This window comes from Lathamus discolor, chromosome 1 (genome assembly GCF_037157495.1).
Source record: "Lathamus discolor isolate bLatDis1 chromosome 1, bLatDis1.hap1, whole genome shotgun sequence".
Taxonomy (NCBI): domain Eukaryota; kingdom Metazoa; phylum Chordata; class Aves; order Psittaciformes; family Psittacidae; genus Lathamus; species Lathamus discolor.
This window is the reverse complement of record NC_088884.1, coordinates 72,134,794-72,154,472: the sequence shown is the minus strand read 5'-3', so window position 1 is coordinate 72,154,472 and position 19,679 is coordinate 72,134,794. Positions and strand designations below refer to the sequence as shown.

The following is a 19,679-nucleotide window of genomic DNA, read 5'->3' as shown; positions in this document are numbered from 1 at the left end:
TTCTTCTGTTTATAGCAACATCAGGAAACTGCCGCTGTCAAAAACGAGGGAGGGCTGGAGCGGGACGCCTGTTTACGCGCCTGAGCAGCGGCTGTGGTGGATGTAATGGAAACGTGCTTCACACCTCGCGGAGCCGGGAGGCACAGAGGACACGGCTGGCCGCACTCCGCCCCGCGCATCGCCACGCACCCGGCCGGGCCAGCGCCGGACTGACGTGGTCTTCATCTCCGGGGCGCGCAAAACCCGCGCCTTCGGAGGGGACCTGGACCGCGGGGTCCTGCCTGCGCGCAGGCTGCGGCCCGGGCGGGGCCGCGCGTCACCGGGACACGCCGGAGACAGCGGGCGGGGCAGGGCCGCGCCCCTCGCTGCGCGGTGCTGCGCGGAGCGGCTCCGCGCCCGGCGGAGCTGAGGGGAGGTTCGGTCAGGCGCAGGGCGCGGCCCCATTGGCCGCCAGGCGCGGTGCTTTGCATGTCTCCGCCCCCCGCGTCGTCCCATTGGCTGAGAGTCGGAGGCGCTTTGCATGGCCCCGCCCTCCCCGCGCCGCCTGGCCGGTGCTGCGCTGCGGTGCGGTGTCGGGCCGGCGGCGCGGCGCAGTGCAGGAGTCGGGTTCGGATCCGGGAGTAGGGCCGCGGGCAGCACCGTCGCTTGGCTGGGGTCTGGCGGAGCTGCAGCAGCAGCCTCTGGCCGGCGGGGTGAAGCGAAGCGGCCGGCGGGTCTCGCTGTTCTGCTCCCCTTTTCCGCCTTTCCTGTGAGCCGCTCCCCGCCCGGGTCCCGCGGGTGCAGCATGAAGTGCAGCGATGGCCCGGAGAGGTAAGACGGCGGTGAGGACGCTGGAAGACCTGACGCTGGACTCCGGGTATGGTGGCGCGGCGGACTCGGTGCGCTCCTCCAACTTGTCGCTGTGCTGCTCGGATTCGCACCCCGCGTACCCCTATGGAGGAAGCTGCTGGCCGCACCTAACTGACTCCATGCACAGTCGGCACAACAGCTTCGACACTGTCAACACCGTCCTAGCGGAAGACTCCGAGGTGCTGGACTGCGCGGGGCAGCAGTGCTCCCGGCTCCTACCCGACCTTGAGGAGGTCCCCTGGAGCCTGGAGGAGGTGGAGGCGCTGCTGCTGCCCCCGTCGCGCCGGGAGTCGCGGGCGCCGGCCGCCGCCGCCAGCCCCGGGAGCCGGGATGCGGCGGCGCGACTCTCGACGCTGGTGAGCCGGGCGCTGGTGCGCATCGCCCGGGAGGCGCAGCGGCTGAGCCTCCGCTTCGCCAAGTGCACCAAGCACGAGGTGCGGAGCGCCATGGAGATCGTCCTGGGCTGGACGCTGGCGGCCCGCTGCACATCAGCCGCCCTGGGTGCCCTCTCCCTCTACAACATGAGCAGCAGCGGCGGCGACCGCTTCAGCCGCGGCAAGTCGGCGAGGTGCGGGCTGGCCTTCTCCGTGGGCAAGTTCTACCGGTGGATGGTGGACAGCCGCGTGGCCCTGCGCATCCACGAGCACGCCGCCATCTACCTCACCGCCGGCACCGAGAGCCTCTTCCGCGACATCCACGCACGGGTGCTGGCCGGCCCCACCGCCCCGCTCCCGCCGCCCGGCCGCCCCCCGGCAGCCGCCGCCACCCCAGCCGAGAAGGAGAAGGAGGGCGGCGAGGCGCCCCGGTTCACCCTGGAGGCGCTGGAGCAGACGGTCAACAACGACCCCGAGCTCTGGGGCTTGCTGCAGCCCTACCAGCACCTCATCTGCGGCAAGAACGCCAGCGGTGAGTGCTGCCGCGGGGCAAGACTGGGAGCCACCGACCACCAGTTGCGCCGGGGCGGGACCGGGCGGACACCCCCCCCCATCCCTCGGCGGGCGTCCGTCCGTCCGTCCCTAAGGGCGAGGGGCGGGCGAGGCACCTGCCGCCGGGGACGGGGTGGCCGGGGGGCCGGAGGGGTGGGTTTGCCCCTTCCCGGTGGTGCTCGACGGAGCGCGGGGAAGGGGCTGCCTGCGGGGCTCTGTGTGCGTGTATCAGTGTTTAGGAGTTGCTGGTCGAGGCGCGGCGAGGGCCGGGTGATAGACATCGTTCGGAGCCTCAATTTTCCACAGGAAATGGCAGAAGCGCAGCTGAGCGCTCGCAAGCGAGATCAAACTTTGTTACATATGCAGTGGTTTGGCCAGAGATTGCGTGGTTGGCGCTGAAATGCAGTCTTTCTGGACAGATTTCATTCATGTTGCTGCTTGTTTACCCAGAGCTTGACACAGATGCAACCCGGTGATGCATCAGTATCCTGGGGATTTTTTCTTTTATTTTTTAAACAAAGAGCTCGATATTTTTCAATTATCATTCAGTAGAGCAACCAAAGTTGACGTTTCTTATTTCAGCTCCCTGTTTGCCAGGGAAAGGAAGCTGGAATGAGCCGCATCTCGGAGAGTCAGAGTTGAAATCAGGTGTTTTCCTGCTACCGTCTCCTAAGCGTGCACAGGCACATGCAAACACTTTTATTAAGCTTGAATACAAAATACCTGTCAAGCTGAGATGCAAATATTGACGGGTGGTAGGGGGGTAGGAACTGGGAGAACAAGGATAACTGGAAGCCTAGATCAGGTCTACAGATAAGCCCTGTTAAGTTTTTACAGCCACAGAGGATGCATTACAGCTAATTATCTATTGTGTTAAGACACCTTCTCTCCCCTAAGAGACCCAATGGAGAATGCCAAGTGGGAGCAAAAGAAAGGGGCAAATCCTCCTCCCTGTGAATCAATGCGGCTCCGTTACATTCCTCTGGCGGTTCTACTCCAGCTGAGGATGTCCTCCCCAGAGGCTCCCTCCTCTCTCCCAGTGCATCTCCTGGCAGGGACATGGGTTGCAGGGCGCTGTGCTTGACCCTGGTGTTGCAGGATGAAGCCTTCCCCAGGAGTGCCCCGCTGTTTTTTCCTAGTCTATGTACCAAGAGCCCTGGTACTGTGCCTGTAGGTTTCAGATGGCACTGTGTTGCGTTTCTGACATTGCAGCACTGCCTGTGCAGGCTCCTTCCTACTGAGCCTTTCATTTTGTTTTGCGGCTCTCTCTAACTCCCTCTGTATCAGCTCAGTGGGTTTAAATGAACTTCATCCTGACCCTCATGGATCTTCCTTCCAGGGACAAGATTCAGAGTTTTCATCTCCATTTTGTTGTAGCTTTACCTGGCACAAATCTCCTTGGTAGCTCAGTCCTGACTCAAGCAAATGGCATTTTCTCAGATATTCCAATCAGACCCTAGCAAGTTGTCCATTTTGTTTTGTCTCTCTCCTGGTGTCATTATGCTTTCTATACAAATGACTGTAACGTCGGTTTGCTTTTTACCATCTTGCAATATGTAGTTTGGCATCCTGTTATATATATTTAGAGTTACAGGTGCAAACGAGTCAGGCCTTCTTGTTATAAAAGCCGTTTTTTATTGCTGTTTACATTTATTTAGATTTAATCCAAGGACGCGTTGCATGCTCTGAAGTACTTTAATGGCAACTAAAACAGCCATTATAAACCATTAAACACATCAGCCTGTTTCTTCACCAGTGAGATATGTATCTGTTTATACAGTCCTCACCATTTTGATGTCTGAGTGCTCCATGGTTGGTTTCCTTCTCAGGCACTTACAAGGTGGGGAATTCTGATGGGAGAGATTATTTGACCTGCTTGAAACTATTTGGGCAATCTGTGGTAGGAGGCTAGGACTGCTGGAAGCTACATCTCTATACAGTGGCATAACCACAAGTTCATCCTTCCTCTCTGCTCAGAACTTGAAACACCATGATAAAGCAACTGAATAGGTGGCAGACTTCTTGCATTTCTCTGCACTGCTACAGGAGAAGAGACAGGGTTTGTACTCTGGAGGTTCAGTAAATCAGGGTGCCATTCCCCAGCTGGGTGGCACATGGACGCAGGTGCTGCAATTGTTGGATTTGGTCCATCTGACATGGATGAGAAGTGGTGGCAGGGTCCTTTCTGGAGGTTTCATGGCCAATATAATTTAAGTGAAGGGGGGAAAATAAAGCTGTGCAGGAGCAGCCATCCTAGCTGTTTCTCATCTGCAGGCAGTTTTTTGGAGGGCAGAAGTGCAATCTTTCTGGCAAGCAAATGTCAACCCTTCCAAAATTTTCTGGGCTAAATTCAATACCCTGAATTCTGTCCAGGCAGTGAAACAGACAACCTGTGGAGAATATGGGATGCAGGTCTGTGAGGAGTGTGAGTTTGTGCATGATGTAGTCTGTGATTGCTCTGAGACAGTTTATGAACACAAGTGTTGGGGAAGATATTCTGAAGATCTGCAAGACACAAACCAGCTTTTCAGGGCTTCCCCGTTGGCTGTGCAGAGCATTTAGTGGTTTTAGCTGAGGTTTTTCAGCCTGATGTCATACCCAGTCATCTTGGAAGCTGCTGAATAAAATCAGGATTGCAAGATAACCTTCTCCTGCCTATAAATGATGGTCACAGGCCTTCAGACAAAGTCTGAGCTGGTTCTTTTAGTGGGTGCTTCAGCCTGTTGGCCTCATCTTGGGTGCGTCTGGCCCAAACTTAGACAGCGGCCTTGATGGGAGCCCCGTTCTCTGACAGATACCTGTTCATTCCTCATGCAGGGTGAAGGCATGTGGATGAAGGTGGTGGCACTCCTTCCTTTGTGTGCTGCAGGCAGCAGACCACATCTCCTTGATAAGCCTTTTGATAACCTCTTATGTGGGGCTGGGGTAGGGATGACAAAGGAGAAGCAAGCAGTGGCATCTGGAGCAAGATGCTGGAGTATGCCAGCAGCTGCTGGCATCTTGTCTGAGCCTATCCCAGTTACTGTATCAGAAAGAATAGAGCTTAAAAGTACTCTGAGGTAGTAATTTCCCCCTCTTCCTCCTCCCCACCCCAAATTTTAATGTCCTGGTTGAATGAAAATTAAAAACTTTACATTTGGGAGTTCATTGGTGCTCAAATGTTTCAATTATGAGCTCCATCTGAACAGCACAGTACACGTTTTACATCCCATAACAGTCGCGTGGGGTGTTATTTCCCTTGAAATAGTGGGAGCAAAATATTGTGTACTCAATGAAAGGCAGTAAAAGCTGGCACCTCTGTGGTTTAAGCTATATTATTTCCGTTTTCTTATTGCTCATCAAACCCATACTTTCAGGCCTGATTTGGGAGCTGCTTTGAGATGACTGAGAAGTTTCCCTAGGCCTTGGGTCTACCATGAATTGTAGAAATAAGCCCATGTATTCAGTTTTCACAGGGGATGCTTGGATGGCAGATCCAAGCAGCTCAAAGTCACCTATCCTGTATTACAAAGGTCCTCTTATACCAGGCGGAGGAATGGTATTAGACAACACTTACGTTAATACAGAACTTCGGAAACAGGTTGTTCCCGTTTCAGTCTTAGGGGTCTCCTTGTCTTATGTGGCAGGACTGGTGGTGGGAAGGGCAGAGGTTATGAGCAGGACATCCATGGAGCCAGGGAGGAGGTTCTGGTGGAGCAGTCAGTGTGCACAGCTCTGCCTTGTGCGTTTGCGTGCAGCTACTAAAAATAGTTATTTGGGACCCAACTGCATCCCTGTGGTTTCTTCCTATTTTTAATATTATTTAGAGAGGAAGACACAACGACCAGGAAGAAACCCAGGATTAGGTCAGGCTTGGCTGACACGTGTCCGCTAACCTCAGTTTAACCTCAGCCTCTTGTCCTAACCCCCACAAACTAAAGGGACTCCAGGCAAATGAGCAATACCAGTGTATTAGCACAGCTTAACCAAATCAGTTAATGCTTTTAAGTTCTGATACATATGTATGCATACATGTATGTGTATAGAGACCATATCCTCTTTTACTCACGAGCATACTAGTATCTGTTTGTTACTTCTATGCTTTCTATTGTAATTGAACCATTCAAGATGGTATTACACCAGTCGGGGCAACATAAAAATCAATCTAAAACTTATTCAGCTAGGATGATAGAGGAATACTTGGGCACAAAATAGAATTTCATGCCTTTTTCTTGGGCTTTTCTTAACTGGTTTCAAGAACATTCCCTTCTCCCCGTTATGTTTCCAGAGTAAAAAAACCCTGAAATATAGTTTGAAGTTTCTTATATATGCTTGTATGTTATACTTAGAGGTCTCTGCTATTATGCTTCTCCCCATCTGTTCCTGGGCACTTGAGTCCTTTGCTGAGAGGTTAACACAAGTAGCGGTACAACAGATGATGTGTACCTTTACTCTGTTCTCTTACCTGACAATCCCCCAGGCAAACTTCTGCAGCCTCTCTGAATACGTTGTGAATTTGTCCCCTCTCTGGATGGGAGGGAGAGCTGCTGGCCCAGAGGGCAGGGGGTTGTGCTTGGTTGTGGCTTGTGGCCACCAATGCTTATGAGACCTGGGATGGCAGTGGAGAAATAGTGCTCCTTTCCTGAGATGCTATGGGTTGTTTTAACACCCAGTGTTAAGCAGGAGCAGGACAGACTGAGAGCTCAGCATGTGTACGCTTATTGCAGACCTCCCGTCACCTCACAATGGTGTGACTGTGAAGTACAGACTCAGTAGGAGGCTGAGGTTTGACTGGCAGGCTCACAAAGGTTTGTTTCCCTCTGGACATTTCTGTTCATATGCTTTGATTCAGTTACGAGCGTAACATTAAAAAGAAAGTCCCAGAAATGGTTATACGAGCAACACCCATAATAATCATATTGGCAAACATCAGCTTTATGATTATTCCCCTTGTCATGTTGGAAAGTACCTTAATAGCAGTTATAGCCACTCTAAGGAGTTTTAGGGCTGCAGCTACATCACTTAGTTTCTGATGCAAGCGAGGCTTTGGAATGATGATTGGGAAATATGATTATATACACAAGAAGCATGTTAGAGGAATAACAGCATAATTTTAGCAGTATTTTGGGCTCCTGGCTGAAAGCTAACAGGCCTCATGTGGTCTTTTATCGCTCTTGTGAGCTGGTGACACAAGGTGCAGATGAGTGTTAGGGACAATGTTCTGCCTTTCCCTAATGCTTCTGCAAATGCTCTCTCTTCCATAGCTGCTTGTGGAATTGTAGAATGGTTTGGGTTGGAAAAGACCTCGAGGTCATCCAGTTCCAACCTCCTGTCTTGGGCAGGGACACCTTCCACTAGACCAGGTTGCTCCAAGCCCTGTCCAGCCTGGCCTTGAACACTGCCAGGGATGGAGCATTCACAGCTTCCTTGAGCAGCCTGTCCCAGTGTCTCACCACAGAAGTTACTCAGAGTTACGTTGAGTGAAAAAGCCACCATGATTAATGTGTTGGCATTTGTGCAGTGCTTATCGAACCAAGCTCTTGGTTATCAGTCAGAAATCTTCCATGTCATCCAGAGTAAATACCCAGTGGTGCACAGCCTGGGGACATGAACAGCTTGAAGCTTTTCTCCCTTGTCCTGAACAGGGATTGAGTTCTCCCTCAGAAGTCAGAGGAAAGTGTTATGGCCTTCCCCCCACCTTGCCCCCAATGAAGGTGTGAAAGAAGAAAGCCACACTTGATTAGTTGACACCAGACAAAAGAGAGCTGATTTCTAGAGTGTGTGAGTGCCTGTAGCAATTTGCTCTGGCCAGTGTGTAGTGCAAAAAGAGTAGGGTCTCCTTTCAGATGGCTTACTGAAACTAGCAGCTTCCATCCAAAATAGCTCTGTGGCTGGCCCAGTAGATAGAGGCTGTACAGAAAAAGCAAGGAGGAGATGGATGAGGACGTTCATCACCAGGATGTGCTCTCTTCCTACGAGGATGGTGACCAGCAGCGCTGCTGCTGTTTGTGTCCTTGAGCAGCTTGGCTTTCTGTGCACTCACAGGGGCCGAGGTGGGTGTTTGGAGCCCTGCGGTTCTGATCTCTGCTTTTACACCAAGTATTAGCATTAGCTGATGGGCAGAGAAGTGAGCAGCTGCTTGGTGTTGTAGGCTGACTTTTCCAATGCTTTTGTCTCCTAAATCTTCTGACCAAAAGCTGTTTACTGCACCATCTCTGTATAAATCTGTAATTGTTATGTACCTGATAAGTGTATTAAAGATTTGAAAAGACATACAGATGGAGTCAGAATTCCCCCAGAGCTTGTGCAGCCAGCTTGGTCTCTGGTTACTTTGTCAGAGGTGTTCAATTGGGCAGCCTGAAAAAACACATAGACATTATAGAGGACTATGCCACCCAAAGCCTCAAATGCAGCTCTCGATCTGTCCTTGCTTTCAGGGATTTCCTACAACAAAGAGTTTCTATCAGTGGGCTCAGCATGGCCGCATTTGTCTGCCAGTGCGTAAGCTTCCCATTTCCCAAAAGGTAATACAACAATCCTGCTGTTGTAGGCTGTGAGGAGGTAGAATCTGGTGGCCACAAAGCTACATCTCTCCCCTGTAAGAACAGGAGAGAGGACACCACTGATCAGGTGAAATGAGTCGGTGAGAAGGCAGCTGTAGGCTTGTTTTGGTAGCAGGAGTGAGGGGTAAGTTTCTGGGAGGAGTTGAGAACAAGGAGCTATCATTGGTGTGGATCCATTCAGCAGCATGGATGGGGCACAGGTGCTTATGCCTATACCTTGCAGAGGCTTGTCTTGGTTATTTTAATTAATTTAAGCTGTTACACTGCACTGATGCTTTTGAATCATCACACGACCTTACCATGGCAGTTTGTGGGTAAGGAGGAAGTTGCACAGCATGGCTTATGGGATGTGACCATTTTCTTGGGCTCCATTCCAGCAGTGCTTGTCATCTTGATGGTATTTTATTCTCTTCCTTGATTCCTACACTCAGTTCATAGTAAGCAGTACCCTTTTGTGGTGTAATTGTTACTGGGTAAGACCAAGGAGGTTTTAGAGTATGGTACTGTATGGGGGCTGTTGGCATCGTGCAGTAAATATGTGGACCAGCTTGATGGCTGAGAAGCTGCTTGGGACATTTGCAGGTTCCCACAAGGATTTTCTTGGCTCATCACTGATAAGGAAAAGAAATTGATTTTGACTTGATTTAAATGATACCGGATTGGTAATAGGGAAGAAAATTAGACCTCTCCTATCACCAGGCTTTGGGAAAAGTAATTGTGCCCCTGATGGACTGAATAAGGGAGGAAGGATGGACTCATTCACCCTAGTCGGTTCCAGACCATTTAAAAGCACCATGTTAAATGGCATCCTACTTGTTAAGATAATTCTGGGACAGATTCTGGTCATGGTGCAAATGTATGTGTGTGGTGGTGCGTTGTCTGTTGTCAGTGAGCAAACAGATCTGCTTGGTGGGAACTTTGCTGGCATGATGCTTGAGGACTGGGCTCTTCCTGCTGTTGTGCTGAAGGCAGTAATGGATGTTGACACTGGGACCTTTGAAAAGCTACGTGGAAGCGCAGGAGAACATGTATAAGCTCTTTTCCCCTGGTGTCGTAAGGCAGCTGAAAGCGAAAGTGCACGGAGGGATGAGTGCTGCAGGATGTGTGGGATGTGGGATGCTCGCCAGGAGATAGGAGTGCATGGAGGCGTTGCAGCTGAGCCGGGAGGGACGGGTAATACCTTTGGGTCAGCAAATTCACAGCCTGCTCCCAGAGCCCTTACATGGATAGATCTTGCTCATGTGAACAGCACATGGATTTCACATGGCATAAAGGTCTCCGGAATGGCTCGTGAGTGAGCAGGCGAACAGGAACCCCAGAGAAGATTAGAGAAGAGGCCTCTTCAAGGACCGTATTGCTGTTCTTGAGTGCTGTGGAGTAGCACCTGGACCTGCGAGAGTCTGAGGCTTTAAAATTAATAAAAACACCCTGCTTTTAAATTGCACTGCTATGAAATATTGCTCCCAGGTGGGGGAAGTGAGCAGGGCCAGGGTTGCAGCAAGGGGTATGGTGAATGCATTTGCATTTTCAAGGCAGTTAAATAACTGGAGGAAACTTTGCATCCCGCAGTGTTTCACAGTTTCTCTGGCCCCGTGGTATTCTTGGATAAACACTGCTGGGCTGTTGTGCCTTTGCTAATGTATTGTGTTTGGCTGCGAGCAAGGAACTAAAGTGAAGGGAAGTCAACTTTCTCTTGCTGGGCAGGTCTTGTGAGCCTCTCTCCAGGATGTTATCAGGCACGGATTCGGAAAAATAGAGGTGGTGAGGCTGTGAGCCGTATCCAGTCAAGTATCCAGGTCCTTTGCCCTAAGTGAAGTATCCAAGCAGAGGATGTGCCTGGTAGCAAGGCAAGCTGCCACTGGGTAGGCAGGCCTGGTGTCTGGGGACTGATGCTGGACTCCCAGCCCTGTGATGGGAAGTGCTGCCTGCAGAAAGGAGAGAGATTTCAGAGGCTGGAGCAATTTTGGGTACCCATTGAGGTGGAGGATCCCAAGAGGGTTTCTTTGTAATACAGAGGCATTTATTTGCATGCCAGTGTATCACAGAAAATTAGTTGCACTGAGTCATTCACTGTAAGTTTGGGTAGGTAGATGATTTTGCTCTGGGTTGCAGTATAGTGAACAAAACTAATAGGGGCTAGATGTAGGTACCTCTGCTGTTAGTTCTCTTGATGCTTATAAGGGTCACAAACTTCAGTACTTCAGAAAAAATTATCTTTGTGCTACTGGTGTGATTTCATTTCTCTTGTGTACATTTTGTGTGATGTACAATACAAGGTGTTCCAAAGGCATCGCTAAATGCAGTGCTATAGTCCTTGGCTGGGCAAAGGCTGTTCCCACTGATTTCAGTGGTGAGGGTGGTCTGTCAAATGCCAGGATAAGATGTTGCATTTGGTAACAAATTCAAGAAACTCCTGAGTCAAAGCTGCAGACCCAGGCTTAGTTTTGCTAAAAACCAGCTTTTTCAAACCTGAAGATCAATAATAGATACTTATTCCTGGTTTTGTTTTCATTGTTCTAGCGATTCATGGTGATGGTTTTAAGCTACAAGAGGGGAGATTCAGGCTGGCTATGAGGAAAAAAATCTTTACAATGAGGGTGGTGAAACACTGGCCCAGGTTGCCCAGAGAGGTGGTGGATGCACCATCCCTGGAGACACTCAAGGCCAGGCTGGACGTGGCTCTGGGCAACCTGATCTAGTTGAAGATGTCCCTTCTCATTGCAGGGAGTTGGACTGGATGAGCTATGAAGGTCTCTTCCAACTCAAACTATGCTATGATTCTGTGGTTCTATGATGTTCAGCTTGAAGACTGCTCAGTGCAGCCTGTAAGTCCTTGTGCTAACTGGCTAGCCTATTTCCTCTGGCCCACATAAGAAAACCCTAAAAATAGTCCAGCAGTGTGTGTTTTCAAAAGTAAATTAGATTTTAAAAATAAGAGCTTCAGTTTAATTATCTGGCATGCTCTCAGTGAGGAGGAGGGGTTTCAAAATACGCAATTCCTTTAGCATGGAAAAAACCCTCCAAACCCAGTAACCCCAAACAAGCTGCCCTCAGTAGTTAGGACCTACTATTGTATTTTTAACTAGTTCTTCACTATACCGCTGTGCTCACACAAAAAATTGCCTTGTGCATCAAATGGTTTTGGATAGTGGGAACAGTTCTGCAAGCTGAGTTGAATGCAGGGGCAGACAACAGCAACATACACGCTATTTCAAATGAAAAATTCCTGCCTGTGTGAATGCATATAATACCTCGCCTTCCATCTTAAAGAGCATGCTTGGCGAACCATGGGAAGATGAGCAGGAGTAATTTCAACTATTATGCAGGTTTAAATGTAGGAATGAGATAAACACCTATCTAAGGCAAAGGATGCTGAACTTGCGTAGCAATGTTCTTGCAGCCGAAAGCTGGGAGCCAAGATAGGTAAGTCAGTGACGCTGTCTGTCTGACATACATCAGCAGTTAAACTGTGGTGGCTGAATGTGTCTACAGCAAGATTAAATACAGCAAGAGACAAATACCCTAGCCAAAGTTTATTCCCCCTTAAGCAGGCAGTCTAATTGATTCTCACGAAGGATATGGGCTGTCACCTCTCTTCAGCACATAGAAACTGCTTATGTGTGGGAAAATTGGCAGGTGTTATAAGGAGAGCTGTGGTGATGAGAGCCATCAAACCAGCAAGGCAGATGGGAATGCTGATGTCTGCCAACTCTACCTCCTCTCTGCTGACCAGGAATGTCACGGGGAGAGAAGGGCTGGAGACAGAGCTTGAGGTTGTGGAGAGACCAGGCAGTTATCAGAGGGGTGGAAACCCACCATCTTATCAGGGGTGGTGAGGTTCTATGGAGACACCTTTAATTACCGGCTGTGTGGGTGTGAGGCAGGAGCTGGTGAGTCACAAGGTGTTTTCTAAGGTTTTGGGCTGGCCCTGGATTCTCAGGCGTTGGCTGCTATCGCAGCTGACTTCTCTTTCATTCTGAACAATTAGGCACAGCCATGGCAATGTTCCCTTTGGACTCTGCCACCCTTACCCCTGCTTTTGTCACCTGGAGATCAGATGGCTCTGATTGGCCCAACCTAGGGCTATTCTCTGGGACTCCTTGGGAATCACCTGGAATGCTGTTGCCTGCTTAATAGCCACTTCTCATGCGAACAGTGCAAACACACCCAAACGGGAAAACTGGCTACAGAGCTAGTTGCTGAGCAGAGTTAGACCTGTACGATGGTAAGGAGCTGCAAGGCCCACGGGCAGCTTGTCCAATCCATGTTGCATACTGTGACAGCGCTGCTGAGGCATCCCTGGCTAGAGTGAGAATGTGTTATGGGCACACTGGGGTTGGGATTCATATCTCTGAGTTGGGTGAGCCCCTGGGAAAATGTCCATTTTGGGGACAGGATTTAAGGTAAGAGGGGTTGAGAAAATGAGGACTGCTTAATTTACTTCTCCACTTAACTGTGGCTTGAGGAGCATCATGGGTATGAGTTCTGGTCTTGTTCCCTGTGAAGGTTTGCAGTGCTGCTGGCACTGCACTGGTACACTGAAACAGTTGTCGATATTTAAACACGCGAGTGTTGGCCATCGTGTAAGGAAAAATGAGAACAATTCAGCACCCCCATAGAACATCCTCTGAGCCTGGAGTAATTAGTTCAGTTTCAGTAGCCTCATTTCCAGAAAGAGAAAGAATAGAGCAAACAGCAGAAATGATAATGAAAGCTGGGGAGCCCAAGGGGAATATTTCAGTGCAGCGATAGCCAGCTAGAGTGGCATTATTTGGTCCAGAAAGAAGGCACCCAGGGGAAGCTGTGATTGCGCCATGCAAAAGACGGAGTGGCAAAGTGGGAGCTGATTTTATTGCAGAGAACCACGGTGAAAGACTGAAAGAGGGTGTATTTAAAATAAGTCTAAAGAGCCCTCTCCTTTTGCAACCTACTGGTGTTTTGTGGAGCTGGATACTGTAGGGAGTGACTGGGAAACGATGTGTCGGGGTTATGCACAAGAAGGAGACTGTTTCTAAAGGTTATATTGCTACTCTGCCTTATAGTAATAGTTGCAGAGGAAGTACTGTTTCATGTTTTAGCCCAGGCTTTGCTTGGATGGCCTTTCCAGGCATTACAGAAGGTGAGGCGGTTGTTCCTGGCCTTTCTCTGCACTGCAGAACCATTCGCTGCTGACTGGGTGCATTGCAAACTGAGGCTCCTTCCTGCAGTATTGCTCACACAAATAAACTTTATTCCTTTCAGTAGTCCTGTGAATGAGTAAGAGCCACAGGACTGAACGTTCTACTGTTCTGAGCTCCTTTCATGGTAACTTCTCTAGGTTTGCTTCTGCAGTTTTGACACGGGAAAATCTCCCTTCCCTCACTTTCATATGCATTAGGAGTGGTGACCCTCTAGATATAGCTGCCTTTTTTCCCTCCTTTAGCTTCAAAGGAGTTTAGTATTTGTGCAAGAGTCTCGCTAATTTACTGCATTCTGGCTTAATCCCTCTCAAATGCCTTTCTGAAAATAGTCTGTCCGGATGAGGTAAAAATATTCACTTGTCAAAGCAGAGTATTTAGAAATAGCTGTAATTTTGAGTTGTATCAAATAGAAACGCGTGCATTTGCATTTGATTAAGGACAGGTGTTTAACTTTTTGTGCAGCTGGGTTTGTTTGTAAGGTTGGCTGGAATTCTTGACCTACTGGAAAAAGAGCCCTCACTAAATCTGGCATCAGTGCTACGGCGCTGTGAACTCGGTGTTCAGTAGGAAGATGGATGCAAAGCATTGCTTCATTACACTGGACTGTTGCATCAATAATGTAGTAACGTAATGTCTTGGAGGGGAAATAATGGGCTCTAATGGTGTAACCAGTGTGTTTACTGATACTGTAGCACAATTAATTGTGGCTTTTTTGGAATTAAGTACTGCAAACAATTTCTGTTTAAAACTGGTTGCAGTTCATTCCAGCTTAGCCTCCTCCTCCCTGCAGGGAGGCTGGCAGCCTTACCCCATTCCCTTGGGATGATCTGCAGGAGAATAAAAATGGGCCTTGTTAACTGAAAATTATGGAAGTGTGTTTCTCTGTTCATTGTCATGGAGTGCAAGAGGCTGGTGCTCTCTCTGCTTCCTCAGGCCTGTGTTTTGTGACTCTCTGATAATCTGGGGTCTGACTGGGGGGGAGTGCCATGTAGGGGCTGTGGACTTCAAGGCTTTGTCCCTATGTCTTTCCCTACGGAAATATTCCCTGTGAATAACAGGGCTGAAGCCTTTCTAGTTTGTCTGAGAGGCTGCTTCCCTGAGCACTGTACCCTTTGGGAATGGTTTGATCTCACCAGGAAAGGCAGCAAATATTCCCTTATGTGATAACCAGTCATGGTGTGGGGAGGAGGCACTGGGGAGCCATGAGGCTGGATGGGCTGCTGAGACAGCAGAGTAGACTCCATGCTTTATTCAACTGTTATTTGTTTTTGTGGCCAAAACCCAGGGGTGGAGGGATGAAGGAGGGCTTTGTGCTTGGGTTGGATTGATGAGAACTTTTGCCATCTTTGCATCATTCCATCATTCAGCATACTCTTCTGTTGCTTTTCCAATGCCTGACAAAGGTTCAGCTTGCTGCCAGCCTTCCCCTCCATGGAAGACCTGTTATTTCCATAATATTTGAAGGAGCACAGTTGTCAGTGGCCGTCCCTCTGGCCGTATAGTCTTTGGCCAGAGTTGGTTGAAATCTCCATGGGATCTGGAAGGTTGCTGGGGTGGATGGAAGGATCAGTAGGCATGTGCAGCCATGAAGATCTCATTTTCTTACAAATGAGCTAAGAAATGCAACTTCCCATTTTGCCAGGATTTTGGGAAATGGGTCTTCATGTGCTCATTCATATTTCTTGTAAACTTACTTAGCAGTCACCCTGGTGTCATGTACAGTAGACAGAGACCTACAGGAACTGCAGCTCAGGCTCCAAACATGGTGGTTTGTAGGCACCCCCAGGTTCCTGATGTCTTCAGCAGGTGAAACTCACTGGTTTTGTGTCAGTGGGCTCCCAGATGTGTCCTGCTTGCTTTGTTCTGTATTATCGAGGGGGAAGGGGATCCAAAATAGAAGCGAATACATTCCTTGAAGCCCTTTATAATGCACCTTTGTCCCCTGGTTTCAAACTGAACAGGATGTTTATGAAGGGATTTTCAGTGATGGTTGTCTGTTAGAAGATTTATTTTCCTGTTACAAAATGAAAGAACTCTTTAGTTTGATCTTTTAATTTGTTATAAAAGAGCCAAAAAAGATACATTTAATCATTTCATAACCACACGCTTTCAAAACTGTATTTATCTGATCTTTGTGCTGCAGAGGATAATTGCTTTTTTGTACAAAACAGTGTTTTCTGCTGGTGGGTTACTTGCTTTTTTGCATGTATGTAGCAGCTTTGTTTTAAAAAGACTGTGCCAGGGGGAGGTCATGCTTCAGTTCACAGAAGTGACAGTGTGCATTTGAAAAGTGGGACACTTTACGTAGCATAGAGAAGCAGCCATAGGTATCCGTGTGATCTGAACTTGGGACTGGGACTTACCGGGAAGGTTCGCCACTTTAATTACGTGAGAAGCTCACCCTTTCGTGGGAATGTGCCACAGTTTTGCTGGTAGCACTTTTCTGTTAATAAACATTTACCTCACTACTTGGCGATGCTATGTACAGACAGCTATTTAGTGTGTTGCAGACTACCTGTAGCCATAAGCCCCCATGGGCATAGTCAACTAATGGTGCTGGTGGAGCTTCCTCCCCAGGAACAAGGGGGAGCTTCTCACATGCTTGGGCCAGAGGCCAGGGTTATTTTTTCTTACATTTTCTACATGAGTTTGGTGTCAGACTTCTTCCAAAGAGTACAAATTCATAATTTATTTTATTTATAGAGCTCTGTGATTTATACCCTGAGATCTGTCTCAGTGGCTTCAAATTACAGACAAGTATGGAAATACTGGCTGATTTTAACCTTACCCAGTTCATAGACTCCAAGCTGCAGGTTCAAGCCTAAAACTCGGCAGCTGATAATGAAAATACAGTTCAGTTTCGTGGCCTCAAGTCGTGCTGTAAACCTTTCCTAAATTTCTGCTTCCTAATATGTGATGAGGTTTTGCTGCAGTGATCTTCCTTAGGCTTATTGCTACTGTGTGAGAAAGCAACTTTAGCTGCATTTAGGTCAAATATGTTATCAGGCAGATCTAGTGGCTGAAGAATGGAAAAGTTCCATTGAAGTCAATATAGCTGTGTTAAAATAAAACAAAACCTACTAAATGAGTCTGTGACCTGTTATCCTCTCCAGTTATTGAGAGTTGACCTAGAAAAGATACATACATACTTCTGTTAATCACCGTGGTTTAGTGTGGTTTCTATTCCTGGAATTTTCCTTGTTGGAGGAAAAACTCTTATATTTGAACTTTGACACAGTGCTTCCCTCCTTACACCATTTCCAGTGATACCAGCCTTTGTGTTTGAAATGGTGCTGTTGATGGAAGCTGTCCTTTCAACACACACACACTTGAAATACCTCAAAATGAATGACTGATGTGGGCTCCCGTACATGGTATGTCACAGCTTTGGCACGCCACCCATTTGTGAGGGCAGCTTAAGGGATGCTATCCCAATCTAGCAAATACACCACAGCCCATTCATGTTGGCCGATGCCTTCTCCCAAGCGATTCTTCAACAGGGAGTTGTTTCAGACAGTCTTGCTGCCTCGGGGTACTGGATAAGTTGTCAGCTACTTGACAATTTGCCTCTGTTTTACATGTGTAAATGTAGCGTTGGGAAGCACCATCTCCCTTGAGCATGCACAAACCAACCTCGTACTTGTGCGTGTGTTTTAGTCTGGGGATGTTGAGGTTTGCTGTCACCTGTTCGTGCAGGAGAGCACCAGAGGGTAGGTGCAGCTGTAACTGCTTATGGTTGTAGTCAGTTTGGTGCCTCTCGCTTTGGTGTAGCATCAGCTGCCAGACTGGGAGCTCTTTCCTCTGCGTCTTGAGAACCTGGAAAGGATGTAAAGGAGGGGTGGGTACTGCCTTCACATATGGAAATGGCATGTCTCCTGGCATGCCTCGCCTGGCTCAGTGCCCTGCTTCAGCCCTGGGTTCTGCCAGGTGGAAACCATGCAGAGCTATTGGGTAGTTGGGGTCTTTGTGCACCCTTTCCCTAGCTGTGCATCTGAGGAGGCTGATGTGCCTGTTAGGAGATGCTCTGGTTGGTTTTTAGCTTTCTGTCTCTGTTAGCAGAACACCTGGCTTTAATGCTTGCAATGACCATATCTTGGAAGCTGAGTAGAAAACAAAAGCTTAAGTGCCTTGACTTTTTGATCTTCCTTGCAGAGACAGGCTGCTCCTTTCAGCCCTGTGCTTTCTATAGACAGTCACTTCTGAAGTCTAGTCATTTCCAAAGACCCAGAGCCAAACAGGAGGTCTTTGGGAGCCTTTCTGCTTGGAGGTGACCTTCAGTGCCAGCACTGGCTCCCTCCTCAGTGCTGGGAGGCTGGTGTGGTCCCATAGGAGGCTCTGTTGGGAAGTACTGGAATGCTTTTTTTTTTTTTCCCTGTGACTGCAGCAGGGCCTCTGCATCAGCACAGCAGCTGATGGCATTCAGAAACTCTGCACCTTTTTATGGCAGCAGAGGGAACCAGAAGGCTTAACGAGTCCTGTTGGCTCCTCCAGAAAAGGAAGGAGGGATTTATGTTGTTCTGTGGGCTTTTAAATAAAAACAATGAAAAGCCAAATATGTTTTCAGACTTGTGTGAAGTGAATGTCTAAACTTGATGGAAACTGAGGGGAGATTTATGTGTCGCCTGCTGTCCTGCACATACCTGTGTAATTCCTTGAGAGATGCCTGGGGGGAAGGATTGGCTTTGTGTTGCAGCAAATCTGTTCAGTGTTTGAGGGCTTCACCAGCTATTGAGGCCGGCTGCCTGCTTTTACCCACACTTATGCTGCAGGAAAATAGGAAGGGTGGTTCGCAAAGGCAGGCTTTTCTGCAAGTGAATTGTTTTCCCACCTACCCCTCTCTTTCTTTAGTGCGTAAATAGTGGATGTGAAAGCAGTGTCAAAGTTAACAGTGGGTGCAGATGACATGTAAAAGTGCTCTCCAGTACTTGACGGGAACAGGAGCTGCAGTGCATTTGACTGGAAGAGATAGCAGGGGCTACCTCTCCTAATGCACCCATAGCAGTGTCCCCTCTGCTGTCATCCCTCTGAGGCACTCTGTAACATGGCCTTTTGCCTGCATTGGTGCTATAAGCCTCCCTAACGATGTCCAAGGCAACATTCCCAGGCTCTCCCAAGGAGCAGCTGCTTCACAAGGGTTCTGTTTTACCTCTAAAGTTGGATTGTGAGGTTTCACTTAGAATCCCCAGGCTGAGGCAAGTAGTGGGGCTGATTTGGGGTTAACCATGAGATGTAACATCCAGTCTGGATGTTCCCTGACCGTCACCATGATGCATCCTTTGAATAAATCGCTTAAACCAAAACTGTGTGCTACGTCGGGAGGTCTAACCTTGTTCCTCTTTCACTCAAGGGGAGGTTGTTGGAGTGACAGTGTCATATACCACGTGTGGTGTAGCACGTTACTAATCATTGTGTATGGGCTCAGGCAGCTCCATTCCATACATTCTCATCTCCATTTGTTTCTAATTAAGAGTTATCATGCTGGTGGTCTCTGGTGCTCCCCACATATCGTTCGTAGGGTAGACATCTACCAGAAGGTGGTGCTTCCTTAAAATTAGAGCCATCTCCCTCTTTATTCCCATAAAGATTCAAACTTCCCTGGCTTTACAAATGTGAAATGCCTACAAGCATAGCTGTGAATAACTACAGGTAGCCACTTTTGCTGTGAAATGCGGAGGAAAGCTGGGAATGCCAGGATGCGCAGTACAGTCCTGTCAAGAATGAAAAGATGGTTTGAAAACAGAAAGCATGGGTATACAGGGTGAATTCTTGAAGGTGGACTGTAAAGTGCTTTCGAATTGGAATTGTTCCTTTAACAATATGCAAACAGCAGCAGGAAGGGGAGCATTTAGTCACATTTATTTTGTTTTTTTTCTTCTTAAAAAACCTCTGAAATTCCCCAAAGCTGTAGCAGCAGGCTGTCCCTGCTGTGCTGCGGTGCACTAGAATGCTCAGATGTCCCTGGTACCCCGCTGGGTGATTGATCTACCCCATACAGGTTTTACATGGTGGTGATTGCATATTATGAGGATGGCACAGCTTAGCATGGCCTGTGATCATAGTATTTTTATATGCTTTTGAGAGAATGTATATGGAAATGTTTTTAAAGACTGTGAAAAACTGGTGCTCTCTTTAAGCAGTATTTTTCCATCCTTCTTTCCAAATCTGTCCTTTTTCCCGTGAGG

General features: G+C 48.5%; 1 protein-coding gene across 2 annotated transcripts in view; it reads left to right on the top strand.

The window, feature by feature from the left end:
* Nucleotides 1-560: 560 nt before the first annotated feature.
* Nucleotides 561-19,679, top strand: part of ABTB3 (ankyrin repeat and BTB domain containing 3) — a 171,780-nt gene continuing 152,661 nt past the window's right edge. Inside the window, exon 1 of one of the 2 annotated variants that reach the window (XM_065679529.1) lies at nucleotides 561-1,755. In XM_065679529.1, the coding sequence (XP_065535601.1) occupies nucleotides 798-1,755 (958 nt within the window). In that variant the 5' untranslated portion in view covers nucleotides 561-797. Of the gene's footprint in view, nucleotides 1,756-8,637; nucleotides 8,715-19,679 lie in introns of those variants that run through there. The other variant, XM_065679538.1, reaches the window with a different exon arrangement.